A 12733-nucleotide genomic window follows, 5' to 3' on the forward strand; every position below is an offset into this window, starting at 1 on the left:
AATGTAATTAAAGCACTAAACTGAAATTCACAAAATACTGAATGTTTTCAGAATTAAAAAATAAAACCCAACAACATTCTGAACTGATCTATCTATGTACAGCAATCAAAAAAGGTTAGAAGCCAAGAACTACAAAAACCTCAAATGTAAATAAGGCGTCTTGTTTCCAAAAAAGTACAGAGAAGCCTTCCGTATCTAAGCTTTCCATGCAATGATCCAAAAAAGTCGTGGGAATTTAGCTTTTGGTCCCAAAAATGTTAACACCTAGACAATCAAATAAATGACCCCAGTCAGCTGCTGGCACAGAGAAAGAGGGGCAGATTTAAGCCATACATCTGCCATGCACTGAAGGATTATAAATTGTTGGACAGCATGTTACTTCTAAAAGAAATTGTAACTTGAGGGAGAGGCGATAAGGTAGGTGCAACATTTTACCCTCTTAAGGTGTGGAAATGAAAACCAGACCATAACTAATACTAGGTGTGAAGTGTCTGCTAGTTTTCACTCACTACATCATGAAAATATATAAAAGCAGTTCAGTCACAGGATCCTTGTAATAACTAGCTATATAGATGAACATTGCTCTCTGTAAGAAAAGATCATTTATATATATGATATATGATAAGGTACAGGAAAAATGTTTAAAAAGTCCTTAATAACATGTTTTTAGAAACACAGATACGCCCATAGATAACAGAAACGATCATGAATATCTGGTGACTGTGGCAGTTATCAAACCATAAATACTTCCAAATCAACAAATGTTTTTCACTTAGCAGATAAAGACATCCTTTACAACTCTTTCTCCCCGCTGTGCTCCATAGTGCACAGATCACTGAGGCGTGCACAGCCTGTTGCAGTGCGGTGCAGTGTATGTAGAACTGTCCATTCATCCACAATCCCGGCACACTGAGAACGCAAGCCCTCTCATCCCCAGCAAACATCAATCTCACCCTGTCTGCAATGTGCAACACTTCAGTACCTTTCATCAATGAACAGGCTCCGTTTATGGCACTGTCCCCCTTTTGTAGCATGCTGCCATTAGAGGGGTGAGACAGAAGGAGAGAGAGGCATGCAGTAAAACAGTTTCCGCCCAGTGAATCACATTCAGAGCCTCACACAGCCGACTGGGGGCTGACCCCTGCCAGGCAGTGACATAAACACTGAAAAACAAAGGAACTGAGCTCTGAGCAAGTTTGAGTCTTAGACTCCTATAGGATCCTGATCTGCAAAAACACACTGACTAACATGTGTTTTAAAAGGAATCAAATATTGTGTGTTTTGTGAACATTTCTTGGCAGCTGTTGCCACCTTGCAAACAAAGACCGCAAAAGACTTAAACACTGCGATTATTATTAAATTGATTCCTTATTTCCCTTCTTTTTTTTTTATTAGAAACTGTTGGCGCAGAGGAAGAGCAGGTGTAAGTGCTGAATAGATACAGAAACAGCTCCCTCCCCTCATCCCCAGTGAGAACTAGGATTTAACTCTGCTGAGGCACAACAGAGGAGGCAACAAAAGAGATTTGCAGGGAGACGCACCAAGATGACATCATGTCAAATCAATTTGAAATAACGTGGACATATTCAATTATTCAACGACGGAAACCCCCACCCCCATTAACTATGAAGCATGGGCATCATCGTAAAATACGCAACGCAGCAGCAGAAGCGGTGCAGCACAATGAGACTACGGGCACTCGTTGATCTAACAGTAACAACAAATGTGCTCAACTCAAAGTGTGCCAAGATTACTTATGGCCGGAGTAAGCCTGTCGATTAGTCAACGGAGCCTTTATAAGAGGGTCTCCAGCTCACCATGTGTGGCAGTTCCCTCTGAATTGTTGTTTTATTTCAGTGGGAGAGAGAAACCCCACACAAAGCGCAGTAATCACACTGGAGATCCTGGATGTTACCATGGAAGCGTTTGTCTCCCTCCTCAATAGCCTGTCCGGCCATTTATTTACTGATTGCGCTGAATCAATATTTAGGCTTTTCAATTTTATTAGCTGCTCCGAGGGGGACTTATGGCACAATGCAAAAAGAAATTAGCAGTGGCCAACCACTTTTAATCGTTTTCTTATAGTGTTATACAATATGTCTGCTGGAGCTGTCTGGCATAATTGATGAAGAGTATTCCTATAGCCTACTCATTTGTTCTCTTTATTCTCTGCACTATAAATCTACTACCCAAGTCACCCATTAATACTGACTTACTTATTGAAGACGAAATCCAAGAAACAGCGTTGTCCTGTATAAACATGTGTCACAATGCGATATCAGCTCGTAACCAGGTCTTTCTGTGACACGATCCAAAGTTTTGGCGAAATGATACCAGCACACTCACAATAAAAAACAGAAACACATTTCTGAAGATATATGCGATAAATGATTCAAACTCACCTGACACCTGGCGTAGCCCCTGTCCAAGATAAATGACTTTCATAAATCTATCACTGAGGGAAACATCGATGCGTGTTGTCAGGGTCTTCAGCTCCTTCTCTTTTCAAACGACAGTCAGTATCTGCAACATTTTGTATTGTTTGTGTAAAAAAAAAAAATAAAAAAAAAAACCACCAACAACAACACCCTGCTGGTGTAGCTTTTCTCTTCGGTAGTTTTTTTTTGTTCCCGGTTCACAACATGGATTGAAGCGCGCCTGTCAAGTAACGGGACTGAAGCCGGGAGAAATAACGGAGCTGGAGCGGTTCCCCGGTCTCTTTGGGACCCTCTCCTCTCTCTACACGCAGCTCCGGGCTCCTGCAGCCATGTGTGAGCTATTACTACTGTACATACACGACTTACTGTCCCAACAAGAAGATTAGTGGGCTGCTGCTCAGGGACTCCAGCTCGTCTCCCGGTCGTTGCCTAATGAGTCAAGATGTTTTAATCCCATTTGTCTGTCAGGGTTGTTCGGTGTGGTGGTGGACAGCTCCACCCTGTGAACCAAGCATGCACTCAGCCCCCAAACTCTTTCACTCTTCTCTATTGTTCTCACTTCATAAAAACGACACATTTTGAACTTACTCACTAGTAACATCAATTTAAAAAATAAAAAGAGGCAAAATCTAGTAAATTCAGGTGTAATGGTCTAAATTAGAATAATAATTAAATAAATAAATTAAATAATAAAATTAAATCTATCTAGTTAAATTTAACTTTGCCCTCCAACAAAGCAGTAGCTAAACATTAAAAGACTACTGCCACTTGAATTGCTATATTCTCATTAAAAAAAGGGTCAAACAAAAGTTCACAATGAAGACAATATGTCTTAATAAAATATAACTATTAGTTTATCTTGGTGTTTGTTTGTGTCGGAAGAGTTGAAAACCTCGCTACAATTAGCCTGAGCGTTAGCGCCATCTCGCGATTCAGACTGGCGGCTTTGTGGTATGGAAGGCCAAAGGGTCCAAAAGGGTCTAAAATGGTCCAAAGGGTTCCAAAAGGGTCTAAAAGGGTCAAAAGGGGTCCAAAAGGGTCTAAAATGGTCCAAAGGGGTCCAAAAGGGTCAAAAGGGTCCAAAAGGGTCTAAAAGAGTCAAAAAGGGTCCAATAGGGTCTAAAAGGGTCTAAAATGGTCCAAAGGGGTCTAAAAGGGTCCAAAATGGTCTAAAAGGGTACAAAAGGGTACAAAGGGTTTAAAATGGTCCAAAAGGGTCCAAAAGGGTCAAAAAGGGTCACACTTGGAGCCGGCGTTGATATGTGGAACGCCATTAGCCTTTTAAATAACCATTTCGTCAACCCCAAAAGACACTGAAGAAACTCCTCTTGTTTATAGTTTAAGGACAACATTTTATGAAATGCTAGTATTACAGCTATTCACTGTTCCTAAATTAAGTGAAAGTCTATATTCTTATTTTTGGGATATTTTGGGGATACATTTAAATATTGGATTATGTTCAGGGTATTTTGATTATTATTGTTTACATTCATATGAGTTATTTCCATTCGTTTATTTTGCTACTTGGGGCATAAGAGTGGAGTCTGTACATGGGTGTGTCTATATAGCCAGGTAGCCAGGTGAGACTCAGGTAGGCACCTAATGGGTTAATGGTTTTTTTACCAGGAAGCCAGGCTGCAATGGCAGGATGACAGTGCAAGAGAGACAGCAGCATTTTTTGTTGTTTGTTGCTGGCTTGATGTCTCTGGATAAAATAAACCACCCAAAAACCTTCAATCATCACCTGGACAATGGACTTATTAATATATCCTGCGTAAGATTCTCCCTCTAGGTGCCTCAGTGGCTTTATTATGAGTTTGTGTTAAGTTTATAATTTGTTTGGAATTTTTGTTATTCATAGACTATAGACATCGCCAATACAGCTAGGTTGCATTAAACGACGGGTGAAACGCGTGGTGCCTTTATTGAACGCGGGTAAATCGTGTATTAATTGTATCTTTCTTGGCTTTCCATACATTGTGGGCGTTTGCAGTAACGTAATGACGTCGGTATTCTGTTGACGTGGCGTGAGAGGTAGCATTAGCAAACCAGCAGCAGCTAGCACATCTACCCAAGCAGAAGCTGGTGAGCTCGAACATAATCCTGTGGAAGTATGGATATTATTCAGGTCAACTGATTGAACGGTGTTCACCTTTCAGGCAACGGTATGTTGACAATGTCCTCCAAATATATCATTTAAATGCACTTTAACGTTTCAGACGACACTAGCCTGATTACCTAAGTGGACTACAGTTAGCAATAGCCTGATTATCACTTTGCTAACATTAGACTTCTCTCTGTACCAAACCAACCTGGCATTTTATTTAAGCCAATTAAAAGACATGTTTCTGTTGGTAAGTTCAATCGACTTGACTTTTGCAGGGCGAGAGAGACGTATATGTAGCGTTATCTATGTCTATTTATATCTAATTGTGTACTAATACAGCATCTAACCTGGTTACTTGAACAACACATACTCAGTAAATATCAGCTAATTCAGAAATGTCGTATTTGTTTTTTAGTTGGAAGTCTGCTACGCACAAGTACATAGTTATAACTGTAACAGTGGATTTAATAGGAAGTTATCACAGTCGGTGTTCCCATAATAATGAGTAATGTAATCTGTTACATAAACAAGAGGACCTTGACTTCTTGGAGACTGACCGGACTGCCCCTGCAGGTTACCATATCTAATCTACTGTATCTGTCACTGACAACACCCATGAACTTTAGTTAGATTTATAGTTTGGAGCACATATTTAGAATTGTATAATAAGTGCAAGTGAAAGTCAACGCTGTCTAAACCTGTTAAGTCCAGGTTTAAGAGAGAATAGCATGATTTCTATGGTGTCATAAAGTTTAGATAAGCCAGCCTGCCTTTTGTTTTCGTATAGTCTCATCGCCTGTCTACAAAAAAAAAAAGCAGAAGTGTCAGTTTGCATCTAAATTTAGATAGAATCCATTTAGCTGTTAAAACATGTTTTCAAGACTGCTTTTTTTTCTTCTTTTCAACAGAGGGAAGAAGAAAAAAAAATGTCCAGTAGAAGCCAGCACTATGGCTTTCAGTCAGCCACCATGGTGCAGCCTGCCAATGGCGGTCATGCCTATCTGTTTGGAAACAATGGCTCAGAGAATGACCTGTCAGAGGAGGATGGGGAGAGCTATGAGCTGCGGCCACGTGGCAGAGAGAGGCTGCGGAGGAGCACCTCCAGAGAGAGGATGGAGGATATTATCTACCTGACCAGAGACATACAGGAGGGGGACACTCTGAACAGCATCGCCCTGCAGTACCACTGCTCAGTGAGTCTGTGTTCAGACTTGTGTGTGTGTGTTTGTTTGTCATTATTGTTCTCCTTGGGGTGTACCCACTCAACTCTTTTTCATTTAAATGTTAACGTAGACTTGCCTTTTTTCTTTGCCTACATTAAGCTTCTACACCACCATTATCGAATCAGTTCCCCTTCTGAATAGTTACAACTCTTAAAGATAAGATGAACTAATGAAAGTTAGACTATACAATTATAGAAATACCTTCTGAAGCAGTGGTTACCTGAGTCCAAATTTTGTTCTCAAATTTGATAAGAACAACATCATAACTATCATTTTGACTATAGATAGATATAGATTCACACTCATTGGCCGCTTTATTAGGTACACCTTGCTATACCGGGTTGGACCCCCTTTTGCCTTCAGAACTTCCTTAATTATTTGTGGCATAGATTCAACAAGGTCTTGGAAACTTTTCTTTAGAGCTTTTGGTCAATATTGACATGACAGCATCACACAGTTGCTGCAGATTTGTCGGCTGCACATCAATAAGACGAATCTCCCGTTCCACCACATTCCAAAAGGGCTCTTTAGGACTGAGATCTGGTGACTGTTGAGGCCATTCTCAAGTTCAAGAAACCAGTTTGATTTGATGTGAGTTTTGTGACATGGTGCGTTATCCTGCTGGAAGTAGTCATCAGAAGACGGGTACACTGTGATCATAAAGGGTTGGACATGGCCAGCAGCAATGCTCAGGTAGGCTGTGGCATTTGAATGATGCTCAATTAGTGCACAGGGACCTCGGTTGTAACAAGGGATTATTTGAGTTACTGTTGCCTGTGTATCAGCTCGAACCAGTCTGGCCATTGTCCTCTGACACCAACAAGGAATATTCGCGCAGAGAACTGCCGCTCACTGGATAGTTTCTATTTTTCGGGCCATTCTCTGTAAACCCTTGAGATGGTTGTGCATTAAAATCCTAGTAGATTAGCAGTTGCTGAAATACTCAGACCAGCCCGTCAACAACCACGCCACGTTCAAAGTCACTTAAATCAACTTTTGTCAGGGGCTCAGTTTGAACTTCAGAAGATCGTCTTGACTTTGTCTACATGCCTAAATGCATTGAGTTGCTGCCATGTGATTGGCCGTCTAGATATTTGCAATAACAGGCAGTTGAACAGATGTACCTAATAAAGTGGCCGGTGAGTGTATATATAAAATAAATATTTATAACTTTTAATATTCATGCTAATTTTCAGTTGTAGGCACCATCTCAAATACAGCAGGACTTTGAATGTCCTCTAGTAACATTGAAGAAAGTTGCATTTTAATTCAGCTCAACAGTAAGTTATAATCTTATGACAAAGTATCTATGTAAGTATTTAAGGATGTTTGTAGGATCAACACCTATTGAAATATCAAATGAATCTGCATCATATGAGGTTCCAGGTCGTATCTTTGGCCGACCAGCTCGCAACTTTATGGCTTTGGTTTCCTCTGAGGAAACTGTTTAAAATGTGTTTATTTAGGCAGCCTAAGTTGATTTATTTTTTTTTACAATTTTTGTAATTTCTTGCAGTAAATATACATATATATATATATTTACTGTTTCCTTTATGGAAGGTTCACTGCAGTTCTTTTTGGTATAATATGCTCTTCTTAGCAACTAGCTCACAGGCTGACGTTCTAGTTAGGAGGTTTACTGAAAAGTCCAGAATAGTCAGATAAAAAATATATATATATTTGTGTTTGAGCAGCGTATTTAATGTTTGTCGTTTGTGTTATTACAGGTGGCCGATATAAAGCGTGCCAACAACCTCTTGACAGAGCAGGACTTCTTTGCCCTGCGGTCAGTCAAGATTCCTGTGAGACGCTTTAGCGTCCTCACTGAAACTCACAGCACTGGACCTCTCAATTCTGCCTCCCCCTCGGGGGCCAGGCGCCTTCCCCAGAACTCCGTGGTTACCTCCCTCCCCACTGAGTCATCCACAGACTCTTCTTCTTCCACCGACAGCGTGGAAGGTTTCCTCCTTGAGAAAGACAAGGACATCGAGCAGCTTGTAAAATCCAGCAGCCTGAACGAAGTTGTGTCCTCTTTAACACTGCAGCAACAGCAGCCACTGCTGGGAGAGGTTGAGTACAAACCAGTACAGAGAAAGGACCCTTATTATGGGGCGGACTGGGGCATGAGATGGTGGACGGCTGTGGCCATCATGCTGGTAGTTGGCATTGTCACACCTGTGTTTTATCTCTTGTATTACGAGGTTCTCATGAAAACTGACGTCAGCCATCACGGCAGTCCCACACAAGCTGCTGGCAACATTCCTCCTGATGGAATAATGGGCCCTCATGCTGGAGAAGAGAACCATGCAAGGGCTGGACCCGGACAGCCTCCTGAAAACCTGGTTAATGGCGATTTACAGGGAGGGAGTGTGGACAAAGCAGGGGACGTTGCACATGGGGAACATGGGACAATATAATGGATCAGAGACCTAATGTAATTCTTTTTTAAAATAATCTTTATAGACTCAATACAACAATGCAATCGGCCGGGCTGGGTCAGTCACTTTATTGTGAGAAAGGTAATTTTTATAGGATTAATATAATATCAGTACAAATGTGGCGACAGTCATCCTTGTGTCTGTCCATTCACTAAGATATGTTTTACAACAAGGAGTTTAAATGAAATGAAAATATCAAATGTGATGGTTGGCTGAACTGTCTCTGAATGATGGATTTATTTCTTCATAGTTTTTATCATCTTTGCTGCTGCGTTCACTGTAAGCTACTCTCAGTGTTCAAAAACAAGCCAGGACAGACGGCAACTAACTCATATCTGTTTATTCTGTGATGAATCAGTGGTCCCTTTGTAAACTTATCTGCAGTTCAAATGTAAATGTGGATTCGGTTGCAAAGCTGATTTCAAGCAGGTTAGTCAAACTATTCTTTTGCCATATTAGAAATTGTGATTTTTCCAACTCTATTGGTTGGGAAGGTATGATTTCTGCCAGTGTGTTTAATATAGAAGTAATTTATATCAAGACGTTTGAGCATTAGCCTTTACTTACACTATCAGTATTGCGAGTTCCCCATTTTTTAATTTCGATGACAATTGCTTGATTTCTTTTTTAGCTTGCCTGGAGAGAACTGCATTTGTGATGACAAAATGTCGTAGAGCACGATGAGGAAAAGGGGGTCTGCACAGTATTCCCAAAATGACTCAGTGAAGCTTTAGACTTTGTTATAGCCCTTTTATTTGACCACTTTGTCCACTTGATACGTCATGGAAAAGAATAACGTTTTGTTGACAATATGTGCCTTTCAACCTTTCGCAACACAGCTAAAGGGTTGGAAAATAAATACATCTATTTTGAATAAATTATTGCCAGTATGCACAAAGTTTGGCTTGTATTATTTACATAACTCTTCAAGACACGCTCGCCTCTCAAAATCAAACGAAACAAAGCAAAAAAAAAAAAACACAAAGTATTCCCAGCTTATCAACAGTATTTCACGATTAGAAGTCACAGCTCTTGTTGACCGACTCTCAGTATGTCGCTTCACCGTCCATATTGTCATCACTGCCTGCAGCAAAATCGTCACCATTGTCAAAATAGCTGTCAATGTAGTCGTTCTCCTACAGAATGAAACGAGCACACATGGAGAGAGAGAGCAAAATATTAACTCCATAAACCAATAATAAGTTTGCATGTGACACATAGTAATTGGTCAGGTGATTAATCGTAAACTAACCTCTTCAATATCCTCTTCTTCATATTCTTCTTCTTCTAACTCTTCCTCCTCCTCGTTGCCTTTTTTCTTTTCAGTCTCATCATCCGATTTTTCAGGGTTCCCGTCATCTTTCTTTGCTAGTTCCTGAGATAATATGAAATGACCCGTGTCAAACACATCTCAGGAGAACATGCTGTACACTGTTAATGGTAGCTACGAATATAATTTACACCGCACCAACTGGAAATCTTTATCAATAAGCACTTTATGAATCACATTAAGAAAGAAAGTGTGAATGTGAGACACAAAAAAACAATTTAAAAAAAAAGAAGCTTACATCTAATTTAGTCAACATCTCCTCGCTTTCTTTGCGTGATATCTTCACAGTTTTCTTCTTCGTGGCTGTTTGATTAAAACATAATGTGTTGGTTTTTATAAGGACATTAAGATCCTAACATACAGTATATAATGAATTAAACTCACCTGGTTTAGCACAAAGTTTTTTCTTTTGGGGCATCAGTTCTTTTGGGAAGAGGTTCCAGTCTTAAAAAAAACAAAAAAACAACATACTTCTTATTAGTTGTGTTCATCTCTCCACTGGTGCTGATCACATCACAGTATGTCATGCAGGTACCTGGAGTCCACTCGTCATCAATAATCTGCTTCTGTTTCAGGTATATCTCTGTGTACTTCTCAACATCTGTTTCATGCAAACAAGAGAAAGGTCTGCTTCAGTACACTCTTTAACAAGTAACTCTTCACCTTACAACTCACTTATGATCACATATATGTTCACATGCAATTTGTATTGCTAAATCATATTGGGTTACTCTAACAGAGCTATCGCGTGTGATCAAAGTAAACATGTATTATGCAACACGCCTACATTTTTCATCTGATGCTATATAGGACAACACATTCTGAAAACAAACAAACTATACATGAAACATAATTTGGAAATATGTAGCTCATCTGTAAATCAGAGAAATGTTAACGTCTGTATCTGGCCATCTTTGAAATCATATTCACCCGACAGATGAGGTATGTGCTCTAATGTGATAGTCTGCCATGCATCTACCTTCCTCTCCTTTTCCCAGATATGACCATTATTAAATGTTTCAGATCCTAAGTGCTGCATTACCCTCCCTCACAGCAGACAAATGTCTTACTCTAGCATTTCTATTAGACGTCAGGTTTCTAATGCACTCCTCTCCTCACCTGCTTTGTTGGACAGAGGCTTAATGTTGTGTGGTAGCCGCTGCATCGTTCCCCTCATCTCTTGTTTTAAGGCCAGCATGTAGTCCTCATCCTCTCCAGCCTTCAGCGGCACTGGCTTATAGTCAGTGTTCTTAAGAAAGACAGTGAGAGGAAGGGGCGATTATTCAATAAAAGTTAAACAGTATTTATTTTTTCTGGAAATTGTTTATCTTTGGAGAGCAATAAAGAGCAGATGTGGCAGAACAACTGTCCTTACATTTGTTAATGCAGATTAATGTGTGAATACAGTTCAGTTTAAAGTGAAATTTGTGTTTATAGTACAATGAAATGGTACCAAAAGACCTTAAACTTTAAAAGATTAAAAATGGGGGCGTGCTGGTGGCGCAATGGCTAGGGCACGCGCCCCATGCATTGAGGCTGTCGTCTCAAGCGGGCGGCCCAGGCTCGCACCCCGCCCGTGGCCCCTCTCCCGCATGTCATTCCCCACTCTCCCTCCCTGGCTTCCGACTCTGTCCACTGTCCTGTCTCTACATTAAAAGGCACAAAAAGCCCAAAAAATAAATCTTAAAAAAAAGATTAAAACTGTCGTCAATGCTGGATCCAACCTAGTTATGTTACACAGAACGTTTGGTAGAAAAATGCTTTTCAAAATATTTGCTGATTAATAAATCAAGGAGTTAATAAAATGTGCTGTCAGGGGAACTATTGTCATAATGAACAATTTAGAAGTTTGAACTTGGTAAATAAGCAAATTGACTTGTGATATATAATACAATATGCATCGCAACCAGATTTCAAATTGGATTGAAATGGTAACATAACATCCTGAATTCGCTCCTTCAGTCTCAGCCAGTGGTCATCGGTTTCCACTTGCAGACCCCCCCCCCCCCCCAGGGGCCTCAAGAATGTGTCAACTGTTTTTTGGTAAAGTAAGTAGATTGCAATTACAAACCATCAAAACACAGTGTCATGATTTCTTGCTGGGCCTATGTTCAGATTTTATGAAGATGCCATGTGTTGTCGCTGCTGTGTGAGTACTTAACAGGTAACATGTGCACAGAAAGCCTGATGCTGCGGACTCCACTGAGGGCCCAGAGTCCTTATTGCCTTTTGGCCCCTGGTCGTTGCATCACGCAGAAAAGAACAAGACCAATAAGGAGCTAGTTCCCCCCCCCCCCTTTTCTTTAATCTGTTACATCTCCAGGACTATTCAGTGGTACACAGTATTTGAAGAAACAATAAAAACAATGGCCACTGAACTATTTAAAAAAAAAAAGCTTTATTTTTATGTCTACTCTTCACATACAACTCGATATTTTTTTGTGTAACATAAAAGAGGTCTACTTTAGAATTGCTTGTGTTAACAGAAGTGAAAGGGTCTTCGCTGTATTCAGTGCAACACGATATGGTGTTTGTGTATGTGTGATTGTGAGTATGTGCTCGGTACTTACTGGAAACAGCGGACTGGGCCCCACCCTGGCTTCTGGCATGCTGCCCCTGCCGATGCCCAGAGCATCGATGTTGAACGTAAAGGCAGCTACTCCTCGACCCTTGCCTGCCATGGCTGCAACACTCCTCCGTATCTGCAACAAGAGTTCACATGTGACCCCGGTAAACTTCTCTGTCAAACACGTGGAGCCTCTACAACTTCATGTTAAGACAGCTTGCATCGCCTTTTGCCAGCGTATGAAGCCTTTCGCCAACATTGACACTGCTATAGACTGTTATAAACAAAAACAAAAAAACATGAAGTTGTAATACTCACTATGGGACTGATTAATGGTAAACTGCTCCAAATGTGGAGACTACAAATCCCAAAGTCTGTGTGACTCAGGTCTATTCTGCGGCATTTAGCCTTTGCTAAGTCTTCATGTTTCCCTTTATAGTTTACGTGTCAGTTCATCTATCCAGATTCATCTATTACTCGGCACGTTGACGACCTAATTCTACATTTAAATGAAGAGTTGTGAGGCTTTGCTAACACAGAGAGAAAGTGTGAGCTCAAACTACACTCAGCCGTAAAAAAAAAAAATGTGGCTTTAAACTCGTCCCGCCCATGTGTGACGTTTACGAAGGCG

General features: G+C 40.5%; 2 protein-coding genes across 3 annotated transcripts; one reads left to right on the forward strand and one right to left on the reverse strand.

The window, feature by feature from the left end:
• Positions 1–4456: 4456 nt before the first annotated feature.
• Positions 4457–9096, forward strand: lysmd3 (LysM, putative peptidoglycan-binding, domain containing 3). Of its 2 annotated transcripts, none has more exons than XM_061037980.1 (3): positions 4457–4607; positions 5461–5738; positions 7496–9096. In XM_061037980.1, the coding sequence occupies exons 2-3, from the start codon at positions 5472–5474 to the stop codon at positions 8183–8185; spliced, it is 957 nt and encodes a 318-aa protein (XP_060893963.1). In that variant the 5' UTR covers positions 4457–4607; positions 5461–5471; the 3' UTR covers positions 8186–9096. The 2 variants fall into 2 exon arrangements, with proteins under 2 accessions (XP_060893963.1, XP_060893962.1); XM_061037979.1 differs by having other exon boundaries at positions 4457–4603; positions 5456–5738.
• polr3g (polymerase (RNA) III (DNA directed) polypeptide G) lies at positions 8930–12631 on the reverse strand. The gene is made up of 8 exons (XM_061037982.1): positions 12421–12631; positions 12107–12238; positions 10656–10785; positions 10072–10137; positions 9921–9980; positions 9775–9839; positions 9459–9581; positions 8930–9342 (listed from the first exon to the last, which is right to left on the reverse strand). Exons 2-8 carry the CDS (start codon positions 12215–12217, stop codon positions 9253–9255), a joined length of 645 nt encoding a protein of 214 aa, XP_060893965.1. The 5' UTR covers positions 12218–12238; positions 12421–12631; the 3' UTR covers positions 8930–9252.
• Between the last annotated feature and the right edge of the window lie 102 nt (positions 12632–12733).

Source organism: Labrus mixtus, chromosome 5 (genome assembly GCF_963584025.1).
Source record: "Labrus mixtus chromosome 5, fLabMix1.1, whole genome shotgun sequence".
Classification (NCBI taxonomy): domain Eukaryota; kingdom Metazoa; phylum Chordata; class Actinopteri; order Labriformes; family Labridae; genus Labrus; species Labrus mixtus.

Excerpts from the sequence above, each read along its gene's own strand:
- lysmd3 (XM_061037980.1), top strand. The coding sequence starts at position 5,472 with ATGTCCAGTAGAAGCCAGCACTATGGCTTTCAGTCAGCCACCATGGTG. Across the intron at positions 5,739-7,495 it reads CCCTGCAGTACCACTGCTCA|GTGGCCGATATAAAGCGTGC; the intron begins GTGAGTCTGTGT and ends GTGTTATTACAG.
- polr3g (XM_061037982.1), bottom strand. The coding sequence starts at position 12,217 with ATGGCAGGCAAGGGTCGAGGAGTAGCTGCCTTTACGTTCAACATCGAT. Across the intron at positions 10,138-10,655 it reads GCCTCTGTCCAACAAAGCAG|ATGTTGAGAAGTACACAGAG; the intron begins GTGAGGAGAGGA and ends TGCATGAAACAG. Across the intron at positions 9,981-10,071 it reads TGATGACGAGTGGACTCCAG|ACTGGAACCTCTTCCCAAAA; the intron begins GTACCTGCATGA and ends GTTTTTTTTAAG.